Source organism: Papio anubis, chromosome 14 (genome assembly GCF_008728515.1).
Source record: "Papio anubis isolate 15944 chromosome 14, Panubis1.0, whole genome shotgun sequence".
Lineage (NCBI taxonomy): Eukaryota > Metazoa > Chordata > Mammalia > Primates > Cercopithecidae > Papio > Papio anubis.
The window spans coordinates 88,948,650-88,963,879 of NC_044989.1; the positions used below are offsets into that span (position 1 = coordinate 88,948,650).

At 43.1% G+C, this 15,230-nt stretch overlaps 2 gene segments (V, D, J or C); one reads left to right on the forward strand and one right to left on the reverse strand.

The window, feature by feature from the left end:
* LOC103877257 overlaps window positions 1–15,230 on the reverse strand; it is an 856,781-nt gene that overhangs the window by 567,343 nt on the left and 274,208 nt on the right.
* Window positions 858–1,725, forward strand: LOC101016124. The segment is given in 2 exon segments: window positions 858–915; window positions 1,085–1,725. Coding segments are annotated over 2 exon segments (354 nt in total).

The following is a 15,230-nucleotide window of genomic DNA, read 5'->3' on the forward strand; positions in this document are numbered from 1 at the left end:
TAAAACATTCTTGGATTAGATTTAAGACTATTTTCCATGCTAAGTTTATTTATGATAATAATGATGACTGTAGTGCTTAATATTCAAACAATAAAAGCAAAATTAATTCCCACATACATAATGTAATAAATACTATTGTAAATGTTTTATCTTATTTTATTTAAACTGTCTACAGCACTATAAGATAGGTACCACTATTGTCACAATTACACAGACATGGAAACTGAGACACAGGGAAGTGAAGTTACTTGATCAATTTCAGGCAATCGGCAAGCCATGGAGCATCTATGTCAGGGCCTGCCAGGACACGGGACTGTAAACAGAAGTTTTTCACTTTTAACTGAAAGAAGCATCTGTGTCTGGGTTAATAAAAAGCTTCACGACCCTCAGAAAACATTATTAACAAGCAAATGAAAGGTGTATCTGGAAGATTACGTTTTAACAGACTCTTCATTTCGATACATTCAATAATGCATTTAGGGGGATGACCGGGCATATTGAGGATAGGAAGAGAGAAATGAAAACACAGCCTTTTATATTGTTCTTAACAGGCTTGTACCAAACATCATCTGGGTGAATTTAGGTGATTGAGGAGAAGAAAGACACAGGAGTGAAATTCTGTGATCACCAGGGGGAAGTTCTACACTCAGACTGAGCCAACAAACTTTTCTGATCTCTGACAACCAGGGAGGCGCAGGATGCTCAGTGCAGAGAGGAAGAAGCAGGTGGTCCCTGCAGCTGGAAGCCCAGCTCCCACCCCAGCTGCTTTGCATGTCCCTCCCAGCTGCCCTACCTTCCAGAGCCCATATCAATGCCTGGGTCAGAGCCCTGGGGAGGAGCTGCTCAGTTAGGACCCAGAGGGAACCATGGAAGCCCCAGGACAGCTTCTCTTCCTCCTGCTACTCTGGCTCCCAGGTGAAGGGAACATGAGGTGGTTTTGCACATCATTGAAAACTCCTGACACCTCTGCTCTGCAAGAAATATAGTTAAAATTCAATGTAGATCAACAATTTTGCCTCTACTCAAAGGCAGTGGGTTTGATCTTGATTACATGAGTGTGTTTCTGTTTTCTTTCCAATTTCAGATACCACTGGAGAAATTGTGTTGACGCAGTCTCCAGCCACCCTGTCTTTGTCTCCAGGGGAAAGAGCCACCCTCTCCTGCAGGGCCAGTCAGAGTGTCAGCAGCAGCTTAGCCTGGTACCAGCAGAAATCTGGGCAGGCTCCCAGGCTCCTCATCTATGGTGCATCCAGCAGGGCCACTGGCATCCCAGACAGGTTCAGTGGCAGTGGGTCTGGGACAGACTTCACTCTCACCATCAGCATCCTGGAGCCTGAAGATGTTGCAGTTTATTACTGTCAGCAGTATTATAACTGGAACCCACAGTGATTCAACCTGAAACAAAAACCTCAACAAGACCCTCAGTGTTTCCTCATTATACCAGCTGCTTCCTTGACAGACAGCTAGTGGGGTGGCCGCACAGTTTTAGCATCTCTGCTCTATTTGGCTATTTTAGAGTTCATGTTCCAAAGCCCAAAATGACTTATATTAATCCATTACCTCATTCCATTTCAGCATGGCTATTAATCGCATTTTAGAAGACATCTCTGTTTATGGCATCACAAAAAGTTTAATAAATCTTCTGTGCAAAAATAAACAACAAACACACTTATGAAGCTGAAATATCAAAACTATTTCAGCACTCTGAAAACTGGCGAACCATGAAGTAATTAAGGATATATATTCTTTATAGAAAAAAAAAAAAAGCACTAGTGCTTTGAGTAAAAACACATAAAGTCTGTATGTAGCTTTTTACCTGTGACAGCAACCTTTTATTCCCAGGTCAGTCAGCATGGTTTACAGAACTGGAGTTTTACCAATGTGAGTATAGCAAATGAAACTGGCAGCTTGCTGCCAAAGGGAGTGGACTTGAGTAAAGCCAAGGAGTGGAAAAAAATTCTTCAATGTTTCCAGCTAAACGTAGAGAACTCCACAGGATATGAACGGAAAAAACCCATAGCTTTACTAGTCCAAGATGATGCCCTGTTTGGGGCAAGTAGTGCATCTGCTGATAGTAAATAGCAGATTCCTGGATAAGATAGACCCATATTGCTGAAACAATCTCTACACACATTCCTAGTGACCTAGAAGCTATAGATATGAGTGATGAGAACCAGGAGTTTTTGTGCAAAATAAAACCAGAGGGACGTAGGAAGTAGCTGCATTTTGTATGCAGTTTGCTTTTTAAACCACACACAGTTGGGTTGACAGAAGATAGATGTATACACTCCAGATACTTGAGCGAAACATCTCAAATCATGGGTGACCACTTCGCTGTGCAGACACATGTGCAGTTCCTATAAATTCAAACTAAAGATTGATATTAAAAATAAAAGGAAGCAGAGATATCTGTGCTCAAACACCATGTGAGATACAGATTTTTCAATGTCACGCATGAAAATACATTTAATACATCTAACCCACTGAACATTATAGCTCAGCCTATCCCATCCTAAATGTGCAAAGAACACTTACATTAGCTTACTCTTGGTCAACGTTATTATTCACGCTAAAGCTTATCTTACAAATAAACTGCTGAATACCTCATGTAATGCGTTGAATCTTGTACTGAAAGAGAAAATACAATAGTTGTATGAATACTTCAGAAGTTCTATTTCACTTGAATGCACATAATATACATTCACACCATCTGAAAGTCAAAAACATAACTCAAACGAGCCCTAAGTCAGGTACTATCAGTAAGACTGTGACTGTGCAACTAAGAAGAAAAATTTAAAAATGATCAGAAAAAAAAAAAGAAACGGTACCTGGGTATGGTGGCTAAGCCTGTAATCCCAGTACTCTTTAAGTGCAATCAGATGGACCCTGAGTCACCCAAGATAAAACAACAAAGATACTCAATGGTCCCCAAGCATCCGAGATAGAACCAAAATGAGTACAAAGCTTTCACAGAAAAGGAGGCTCACTCTCTACAAAAGAGACATGAAAAAGGCCAGGGAAGTCTTATGCACCCTGATTGGTATATTTGTTAGGTTAAGCCACATTACAGACCCAAATGTCTTGTCTGAAAGGCAGATAAAGGAATAGCCAAGGTCTCCACCAGAGACTACTGGCACTATATTCTCTCAAGATAAAAAGGTGAAAAAGGAATTCAGACTTCTCTGGGATTTTATATGCCGTGAATTCACCTGCCAAGCCATTCTATGGGTCCCTCAGAAAAATCTTAAACTGATGACATCAAAGGTGCTGCGACAAAATGAGATCCTGTGGTGAGTATGTGCCTTAAGTGTCCTGATCTGCATGTGGGATTCATTCCCTTTGGGCCATGTTGGGAACTGGCACTATGACTCTCACTGCGCAGAGTGCAATGAGGTACTGAGATTCCTTTGCTGCCAGCCATAGAACATCACTGCTGCCTGAGGGGCTATCCCCACTCATAGCTAAGTATTCAAGGTACGAGACAGTAAGCATATCCATCTCTGCATGCCTCCTAAGCTTCCTCTAAGCCCCAGAACTCCATTCAGCAAAAAAGCTAAGGACTGTAGTCAATGGAAATTGAACACTACCAGTTAATCTTAATAGTTGCTATAAAAAGATTAAAATGTCACAAAGCCTGGTGTCACAGTGGAACAACCTTACCTTGGCAAGACCAACGATGGACTGTTGAAGGATGAAATCGTCAAAGCCACCTGAACAGGAAACCCAGGAGGTAATCCAGGTACAGTTATGAGGAGGCATCCCAGGTATACTTAATCGCGACGCTGGTCCCGGTGGCATCCACTAATAAGAAGGAGACTCAAAGGCATACTTTGTGTACTGGGACAAACCTTACCTCCGTGTTCTTACGAGTGAAAAATGATGAACAATTTTAAGCATCCTTGAACGAGGCCCTGCAATGGTACCCTTTGGAATTTGTTCAACAAGGCATGATCATTGAGGCACATCTTAAACCTTTTAGAGCCTGCTTCCCTTGATGGAAATCTAGGTGTCCACCATATTTTCCTATACATGCAGACTGAAGCCTGTGTGGCAACAGCGGTGACACCAGTTGTGCCTCTTTGAAAGGCCACCTTGCTTGCTGTAGGAAAGTGATAGGGGCTGAGGTTCCAAGCCAGGAAACGAATGCCTATAAACAAAATGACAAGTCTCCAGAAGGAACTAATGACCCATAGGGGACAATTTAGCTCTCCTTTGGCCACAATGAGCCAAAAGATTCAGAGACATGCCTGTGGCTCGCATGGCATGGGGACCTGATGATTGTGTACAAATCAGATACAGGGTCCATTGGGTGTGACCACCATTGGGTCATAGGGAATGGCATCTTTGACTGACACTGAACATGGACATTCTGCCCAATGGGCCAAACTACATGCAATTACAGTAGTCATGCTGACTGTCCCTACACTATATTTCCACTCTACTTCCACCTGGGGAATCATAGGCCAAGAAACAACAACCCAGTCACCTGGTCAGAAAAACAGCAACCGAAAGTGACTGAACTATTAAAGCCGATACCCTGTGCAGGAAAGACTTATGACAATAGTTTGCTTCCTGGACACCTAAATATGTGTCACACAACAAACCTATAAGTTGATTGAGACCTGTCTCAGATACTGTTTTGTTTACACTGGGCACAAACTTAAAAATCCTCTAAAACTATCAACACATCAATAAATCTACATTAGAGAGAGTGGAGTGATCATACCATAACAGTTAAAGCTCACAATTGAAGGGAACCTGAGTCTAAGATTTGGTCCAGCTCTCTTGTTTCATGAAAATACTTTGAGATTTTTAAAATTTTACTTTTGAGAAGGACAATTTTGGGGAATATGTTTATGGCGGTGGAATGAATAATGTCCCCACTCCAAAAGATGTCCATGTCCTTGTCTCTGGAACCCAAGTGTTATAGGAGTTACTAAGAAATTATTTTAGGCAGATAGAGAGGAAAAGGGGTCCTTGGGAAGGTTTTGTTTCTTTTAAAGTAGCTCCAGAAACATTTCTTGTCTAGCAGGAAAGCCCTGGCTCTTAGAGCCAGGATGGCAAGCTTTAATATGCAAATTCTGGCCATTAGAAACTGAGTCCAGCCAAACATGGTGATTCCCGCCATCTTCTTCCCTTCTCCCACATATGCCTGGCAACATGGCTGCCCCCATATATCCCCATGTGTATAGAATATTTTGGCACCCTGCATTTGCATATTAAAAGGCTATGGTGGGAAGGCCAGTTACATTGCAGGCTACATGACTGACATGCCTGGTCAAACCAATCCCCAGAGCCCTATGCAAATCAGACACCACTTCCTCCAGCCTCCTCATACAGTAGCCTCTTTTCTGCTGTACATGGAGTTTTCTCTTGGTTTGAATCCCGCCTTTCCCTGTCTCTGTAGGAGGGAGGATTTTTCTTCTTCCTTCCTTCTTGCGTATTAAACCTTTCTCTCCTTAAAACCACTCCACTTGTGTCTGTGTTGTTTTATCCAAACTGGCATGAGATCAAGAACCCTGGTGCTCCTCCAGTCATCAGAGCCATATCATAAAAATTCTACCTTACACAGCAAAAAGAAAACTTGACAGATGTAAGTTAAGGACTTTGAAAATAAGAAACCTGGCTATCAAGATGAAGCCAATATAATCACAAAGGTCCTTAAAAGAGAGGAGGACACTCACAGTCATAGAGGGGCTGGGACAATGGGGAGGGATGTGGTTTGAGGAAGGAAGGGGCCATGGAAGCAGAAATATGAGAGCACCTGGAAGATAAAAAGTAGAGAATACAGTTCTCATCTCTGCAGCCTCCAGAAGGAATACAGACCTACTGACACCTTTAAATATCAGCCCAGTGAGACTCTGATCCCCCAAAATTACAGGCAATAAGCTTATGCTGTGGGAAGTCAATAAGACCGCGACACTTAAACAAATGTTAATTAAAACCAATGCAAGGGAAGAGAGTCTTCACCAATTGAGCTTATTATGGTTGTCTCTTCCTGTTCTTGGAAATATTTCACCTTGTTTCTGGAGTGCCTTGAGCAGGATAGGAGGAAGAAAGGAGGCATAGACGGAGGAATTTGGATAAAGTCCCACGATTATCTCTTATACAATCTAGGTATCACAGAGTTTAGGGGTCAGATCTCACAGCACATGATAGGAGTAAAAGGGTTTTGTTTGTTGGTTTGTTTTCATATTAGGAGGGAAATTAGATTTTCAGGACACAATCTGTGAGGGACAGACTGAGTCAAAGCTATTGTAAGAGACAGAGGAGATGTGGAAGGAGTCAGGGCAATGAAACATGTGTCCCAGCTCCCAAATCTAAAATAAAGTGATTGATTTCAGAAGGTGAAGCAAAGCTCTTCACCTTCCATCTTCTCAGGAAGGATCAAATTCTTCTCAGAGTCCCTGCCCCTCCTTCACTCCCCTGACATTGCATTGTGGAGCTAATCACATGTGCCCTTAATCCCTGCTCGTGTCCCAGGCTGGGAGAGGCTCACTGTCCTTACCATGCCCAGCAGGATAGAGCTGGTGCCCTAGACATCAAAGGAGAAGAGGATGGTTTCTGTGCAGGAAATAAGGACTTTACTACACATTACATTTCACTATAATTGCCAGTAAAGTTGTGTGGAGAGAAGAGAAGACATGGGCAACTTCACCTGGTGGGCTTGGAAGAGTCCAGGCTCTAAGAATGACATTGAATTCGTTTCTAATTTTCCAGGTGGCAAATGGTAGCTTTCGTGATTATGGAAATGTGGATTTTGAGTTTAAGAACAAGATAGACTTTCAGGTACTGCAATAAATGAGAAGATATTTGGAATAGGTCCTTAGCCCAAGGCTAAAGTCAGGCTGGAAGTCCCTGAGAGCTGCCAGGCGCTGGCCCTGAGCTGTGGAGGAAGCATATGCTCTCCTGAGCCACAGGGCTGAGGACCTGGGAGGAACCACAGGCCCTGCCCACAGGGCTGCCTGGCAGGGGCTTGAGGGAAGGAAACTGCTCACAAATTCACAGGCGCTTCTTTAAGCATATATCCCACAGCCTGGGAAGAGTGAAAGTCTCAGGACCCAGACCTCAGAACTGGCTATGGATTCCTGGGATGGTTGCTGTCAGCTGTGCCCTCCCTGGTCCTGAATGACTGGGACCTTGTTGGAGCCAAAGAGGGTGGGTCAGCAAATGTCCTCAAAGTCTTTACTCAGCCTGACTGTGTTCTGCTTGGAAAGAAAAGGACCACATATCACACAAATAAATGTAAAATTATGTGTGTATGTAATATGAATTTCTAATATAAATTTTACATATTGAATACACTTAATGCTTTAGAAATAAGTTATATTTCTATATTTGTATATACTATGTATCTGTTTATGAAAACATATGTGATGTATGTTTAAATATAAAGAGAACTCTGATTGCTAATATAAGGTATAATTTTAAACTTTAATAAATTGAACGTGAACGTTGAAAATGAACACCAGGTGCAACACCTGATGGCCCGTTTCTTACCACAGTCCCTGAGAGTGATAAAGCTCAGGACCCTCTTCCATGTTCCCCTGGGCTGAGAGCAGAGAGCAGAGAGCTGCCCATTGCTGAGGATGATGAGTGACTTCAGGGGGTTGTGCAGAATCACAGAGCAGCAGATGCCCAGGAGATGGATAGTGAGTCTGGGCTCTGAATGGAGGGAAGTTTTTTCACCAGAGCTCAGCATAGACAAGTCCTCTTCTGGTCTTTCCATCAAAGAAAGGGGCACATGTGGCTCAGAGGCTGCATGGTCACGCATGAAGTCCCTCCAAGGCTCATTTCCAACTTCCCCTCTGGCTGGGGTGATGTGGGATCTCTCTGCCCAGCTTTCATACCTCACCAGCTGCTGGGACTCTGTTGACAAAGGTCTATGTCTACTCCATGCACAAGCTTCTCAATATTTGACATTTTACTTTCTGGTCTCCAGTAACCACAACTTGCCAACTATGAACCTTCCACAGAGATTCATCAAGTAGGGCCAGAACCATGGGTTCAGCAATGTGCTGCGCCATGTGCATAAGAGAAACAAGGCGTGGCCCACTGAGGTATGAGGTGAAGATGAATTTGCATCATGAATTCAGAGTAGGAGGTGGGAGAAAACATCCTGACATGCACCAGGCAGTGATGCCCACAAATACACTAGAGGTGTCCATAAAGGAGGTGGGAAGAGGATGTGAGGCAAAGAGGAGATGTGAATTCAGAGGTGTCCCCCAGCCTGTTTCCCTCAGAAGATTTCAGACCCTTAGCAGCTCCTGTGCAGAGCCGTTGCTAGGAAAGATTTGTGCATGACAGGGGACAGGAGGAGGGTGCACCTACCTCTGAAGGCATCTTGGTTGCCGATGGCCAGAGTGACATCTGTTCAGGCCTGCTGCCCCTGACCCAGTCAGGGATCATGTCCAGCGGGGCTGCAGGAGCCAGCGGGAGCTCAGAGTAAGGCCTGGTTTCTGCTGGTGCCAGACTAGGATGCTGTTCATAGTCCAGCAAGCCTTGAAGGTGACAGTGATCCTCTCACTTGGGACACAGGGAGGGGGCTGGAGATGGCATCCACACAATATGCTGACTATTATCCAAGTGGGGAACAAACATGCAGATGCCCAGATATTAATACAAAGCAAGCAGTTCATTCAATTTACAGCAATTCTGATCAGAAAACGAAAAAGCAGGCTAACCACTTCATCATCAAAGAAATGTTCATGTTGAATACAAACTATCTGAGGATGAAGCCTCAGTTCCCCTTCCTCACCAAGCAGTCAGAACAGAAGGCAGAAGAGAAGGAAAGCTGGGTTCCAGAGTCCACAAGGTGCCTCCTGAGGCTGGTCCTGCTCAGAGAAGGTGGGGGAAGTAGATTGTCTGCTGGGACTGCCACACCAATATTCCCTGGGCTGGATGGCTTAAAGGAAGGATATTTACTTCTAACAGTTTGGAAGGCTGGGAAGTCAAAGATAAAGATCCAGAAAGACCTGCTTTCTGCTAAGGACCCTCCCTCTGATTTTCAGATGCCACCTTCTGTCCATGTCCTCACATGGCCTTTCCTCACTGCATGCATGGAGGTTGGGGTGGAGGAGAGTTCAATGGGGTCTCTTTTTATAAAGACACTAATCTTATTAAATCAGGGCCCCACCCTTATCATCTCCTTTAACCCTAGTTACCACCGTGTATGTTTTATCTTCAAATGCAGCTATACTGGAGGTTAGAGAGTCAAGATAAGAATTTCTGAAGCATAATTCGGTCCATAGTTGGTGGGCTTTGGGGACACAGTCAAGGCAGGCATGAAGGCAAGGCTAGGCTTCTAGTCTCAGAGCACAGAGCACAGAGGTGGTTCCCACAACTCAGGACACTGGCAGCTCCTCCCAGGTAGTCTAGGTAACACAGAGACCACATTCCAGCCTTAGGGGCTCTTGATAATGAAACATTATCACTCCTAAGCTCTCCCAGTATTTCTATGATCAGGCTTAGATGTTAGGGTTATTATGGGGTTTGTCTACCATCTAGTGTTATATTATGGCTTAGCATCTTGTATAGGATTACAGATGCTCAGTCCCAGTGAGTCTTGACTGTGAGTCTTTTCATGGATATTAATGAAGGGGATCTCAGGCCAGATTCATCCATCACTAGGCCAGATTCACAAAATAATTTCTCTTGTCAGTAAACTAGTTACATAGTTGAGGACAACAGATATTCAGAAAAGTTATTTGTCACAAAACTATTATGAGCTAGATTCTATGACCCATGTGAGATGCCAAAGGTTTTGGAAAAGAGATGGTGGTCCAGGAGGAATCCTGCAGGACATAATGGCAGGGGTGGGAAAGGGAAGCACAGGGTGCTGTTCTGGAACTGTCATCCCAGTCTCCTTCCTCCCATCCAAGAAACCCTTTCAGGGCAGCTCTGAGGACCACTGCAGCTGAAGAGGTGAAAGAGGGATCTTTCAGATGCCCCATTGTCTGTAGCCATTGAGCCTGCATCAGGATCACCTCCACTTATATTTCTAGGATACCAGAGGTGTTTATCCAGGTACAGCAGGCGGTGTTGGCTGTTGGTAATTACATGGAACATCCATTATGTTCCACAAGAATGTGCCCATTGTCATGTTGATTGTGCAGTGAGGTTGTTTCTTGGTCAAAGTGAAGTCTCATGGAATATTCAAAAATCTGACATAAATTCCTCTCGAAGGTGGCAATGGTAGCCCCAGCATCTAATTGTGTGACATATATTTAGGTGTCCAAGAAGCAAGCTATTGCCATAGTCCTTTTCCCTACACAGGGGATCCTTTAATAGTTCAGTCACTCAGTTGCTATTTTCCTGACCAGGTAGCTGGGTTGTTGACAATGGCCCATGATTTAGTGGAAATGGAGCAAAATATAGTGTAGGGGCAGCCTGCATGGCTACTGTCATTGCATGTAGTGTGGCCCATTGGGTAGAATGTCCATGTTCAGTGTCAGTCAAAAGACGCCATCCCCTGGCTGGATGGTGGTCACACCCAGCGGACCCACTGGCATCTGTTTTGTACAATCATCAGGTCCCCATGCCATACCGACACAGGCATGTCTCTGAATCTTTGGCTCATTGTGGCCAAAGGAGAAGCTAAATTGTCTCCTATGGGTCATTTGTTTCCTTCTAGGAAGCTTGTCATTTGTTTATGGGCATTCATTCCTTTGCACATGGATCCTGTGGGAACTGGGTTAGGGTGAATTCTGACTGCATCATTTCCATTTAATAATTTGGATCTATTGGGCCTGCCTAGCTTTATTGATTGTGTTTGTAGGCACCAAGGTGAGAATGGGTGGTTAAGGTAGTGGCGTCATGCCTGATACTCTAGCTCTGAGACACTCAGCCCCTATCAGTTTCCTACAGCAAGCAAGGAGTGGCCTTTCAAAAGAGGCACAACTGGTGTCTGCTGTTGCCACAGGCTTCAGTCAGCATGCATAGAAATAGTGGACACTTGGATTTCCATCAGGGAAGCAGACTGTAAAGGTTCAAAGGATGTGCCTCAGTCACGCCTTGTTGAACAAATTCCAAGGGTACCATTGCAAAGGGCCTCGTTCAAGGATGGCAACTTTGTGCATCATTTTGACTAATGTGACCAAAAGAACACCCAGGTAAGGTTTGTCCCCAGTACCCAAAAATAACTACTACCTTATGGGTCTCCTTCTTATTAGTGGATGCCACCAGAACCTCACTGCATGCATGGTGCATAAATTAGCCACAATTAACTATACTTGGGATACCTTCTTGTAACTATACCTGGGATACTTCCTCGGTTTCCTGTTCAGGTGGCCTTGGCATTCATCCTTCAACAGTCCATTGTTGGTCTGCCAAAGTGGGTTGTTCCACTGTGACACCAGGCTTTGTGACTCTTCATCTTTTCGTAACAACTATTATATTAACTAGGTAGTGTTCCAATCTTCATTGAATATGCAGTCCTGCTTTTGCTGAATACGGTTCTGGGGCTTGGAAGCTTAGCAGGCAGACAGGAGTGGATATTTCCCACTGTCATGCCTTGAATACTTAGCTATGAGTGGGGATAGCCCCTCAGGCAGCAGTGATGTTCTGTGGCACAGCAGTAAAATGTCAATACTTCCATTGCACTCTGCAGTGAGAACCATGGTCACCAGCACCCAACATGGCCCAAAGGGAATGGTCCACATGCAGATCAGGACATGAGCACATACTCACCACGGGGTCCTCATTTGTCCAGACACCTTCTGATGTCATCAGTTTAATTTTTTCTGACAGGACCTGGAAATACTGTCAGGGGGATTACAGCATATAAAAATCCCAGAAAAGTCTGAATTTGTTTTTTTCACCTTTTATCTTGAGAGAAAAATAGGGCCAGTAGCCTCTGGTGGAGACCTTGGCCCTATTCCTAACTGTGCCTTTCAGACAAAGACATTTGGGTCTGCAATGTGGCTTAACCAAACAAATACACCAACCAGGCTGCAGTCTTCCCTGGCCTTTTTCCATGTCTCTTTTGTAGAGAGTGAGCCTCCTTTTCTGTGAAGGCCTATTTTGTTGATTTCGGTTCCTTCTCAGATGCTTCAGGAACCACTGAGAGTATCTTTCTTGTTTCATTATGGGTGACTCAGCTTCCATCTGATTACCCATGTTCTAAGCTCTCTGGCCCTAGGAATGAGCAGTCATACAACTGTCTAACAACTAGAGAACTGTGTACCCCATTCCTATTTCCACATTCTTTTCTGTCTCAATTCAGTAAGTCAGCTGATCCTTATTAATGTTAGGAGGACAAATGTCCCATTTATCCTTCCTCCTCATTAAACATCCATCTGCATGTCCAGCCCTTGCATCCCCAGGCTGATGTCTCTGTCCTGGGCCAGGGACTGGAGAGTATTGTTCCTCCAACTTCACCAATAAGCCATGGTTCTCTCACATCAAACCTTCTCACTGCACCAATTTTGTCAAGAAAGTTTGCTGTGCCCAGGTCACCAACTTACCCAAATCTAGTGAGACAGAACACCGATGCACAACCAGTTACATAAAGTGAATTATTACTTACAGAGAGTCAGCATGAGAGAACACAAAGTTGCCTGGTCCTGATTGACTCTAGACTATGCATACCCCACAAGGACTGCAGCTGAGGGACCCTGCAAAGCAGCCCACCCTGGGTTTTATGTCTTGGAATCACATGACACACTGAGCTAGTGTTGAAGGAATTACTGTTTCCTGTAGGGAGAGAAACAGAGCCCAGGCTATATTGGCCAATCTTGCTCTATCTCAGAATGTTACTTTTCCAGAAAATTCTACAGTTATTCCTGAAAACTACAAGCAAGAAAGGGAAGGAGACAGGGTTGATTCATGATTAAATGGAAACTGTTCTGCAAATACCAAAGTGAAATCATAACTCAGTATTTTTGTGACTGAGTTATTTCACTTAGTATAATGTCCTCTAGTTTCATGTATATTGTAGTATGTGTCAGAATTTCCCTCAATAATATGCTATTGTATGTATATACCACATTTGGATTACCAGTTCTCTCCTTTGTGAAGATGTGAGTTGCTTCTACCTTTTGGCTATCATGAATAATTCAGTTCTGAATGTGGGTAGACTAATATCTTCTCAAGTTAATGTCTTCGATTAATTGGGTGTACGTACAAAAATGTAATGGCTAAATTATATAGTATTTCTATTTTTAATTCTTTGAGGAATCACCATATGGTTTCCTACAGCAGGTGGGCCATTTACATCACCACGACAGTGTCCACAGCAGTTCCAAATACCTAAATTCTCATCAAGGCTGGTCAGTCTCTGCTGGAAAAAAAAAATCCTAAAAGGTGTCAAGTGGGGTTTCTTCTTATTTTTCTAAGGATTAATAATATTAACCATCTTTTTCTATGCTAGTTATCTAATTATCCTCTAAATAATCTTCTTTAGGGAAATGTCAATTGATGTACTTTTCTCATTTTTAATCAGGTATTTTATTTTTACTGTTGATATGTAGGACTTATGTTTGTAGAGTAGATGTTATTAACACCCATCAGATATATGATTTACAAATATTTTCTTCTATTTCACATGTTGCATTTTCACTGTGTTGATTATGACTTTTGATGCACATTTTAAATTTTTACGTAGTCCAATTTATTTTTTTTCTACTTTTGTCTGTATGTTGGTGTTAAAGGTGTCAGTGTTTAAATGTCTATAAATACTCACTTACTATGTTCAGAAGGTGACACTGCACCATCTCTCTGATGGTGGACCAAAGAGTTTTATACTCTCCCATTTTGTACCAGGGAACAGTGCAGCTACGTGAGAACCCCGAGCTTATTTGTCTTGCATTTTTGGTGACATGGATAGTTGTTCACGTTGGCTTCCTCTGGCAGGTCCACCTGGAAAGCATTATATTTGTCGAGAAAAAAGGAGGGAGGGAATGATGGCCCTGTGGACTGTGTATATTCCCTGTTGGAAATGTCAAATCCATGAAGCATAAAGGGATTTACTAGATATATTAAATTCCTTGTAAATTGTTGAAAAGCCCTAAGGAACAGGCTCCAGGCAAAGCCTCTAGCACAATTCCAAGAATGGCACTTCTGGTGCAGGCTGGGGAGGAGCTCCTGCTGCCTGAAACTCCACATTCAAGCTGTCTCCCGCAGAAAAGAGAGCAGCTCTTCTCACTACTGCCCCCAGAAGGACAGCAGCTCTGCTATCAACTGCTAGAGACTTGACCCCTTTCTCTGCAGCCCTGCCTGTGTTGATGACATCTTCATTACAGTCTCATGTAAATTCATCTGTTTTCATGGGTACAGGGGTTATTTCTGCCCAAGTGCATCCTGTGGCTTTCTATTATAAATACACATCTTGCTACGCTTGAATTTCCAGGCATTGCTAGTATCAAGTGCAGCATGCAGCATGCTACAACCTAATATAAACATTTTCTTTACAAAGGACACCATGGCACCCACATAACATTTTCCTCCCCAAAATGTGGGGAAACTCCAATCTGTTAAAACCAACACCATCTAGGAAAAAATATTCTTCTCTCGTGAGCCATTAATCTGTTTACTTATTATCTAATTTGTGGTCTAAATTGTAAAGGTGGCTAAAAATAGCTCTGTGATTTTTTTTTAAAGAAAGGGTGTATAGAAAAGATTAAATTATTTAACACACATATATGAATGACTCATTTAGTTATTGTCACCAACTTTTTAATATTTATTTTATACTCTAGTTTCTGGCAATACTTTCTCTATGGTAGAGTCTGGAAAGGCTACTCCTCATGTCCTTGGCTTCCTAAGTCCCAGATGTGGTGAAGAATGCCCAACAAATGTGTTGCTACAGAACGCTTTTGGATTGAGATGAGGGAGGGTAACTGCCTGATCTCACTCATATGTGCGCATTTTCCTGATCTGGGTCACAGCCAACCAGCACAGTCCTGTGGGCACAATACCTTCACTTGCCAGGTTCCTATAAAATGAGAGTATCTTTCTTGACTGTGGAAAACATGGGGGTGAAGAGGGTCAAGGAATAGCAAAAGGAGTGCTTGGAGTTGCCCGAGTTTCCACTCTGGTTTCCCCAAATGTTTTCCATCCATCTAATTCATGATAATAAACATCTTTCTGCCTAAAAAGTCATAATGGCTTTTCTCAGATCTAAATGATTCCGTGATAAAACTAAAGAGAAAAAATAAATACACTTTTCAACATTTAAGCTGACCAGGAGGCTGTCCCTGATGTTTTCACCTCCACATCCCACTATACATTTC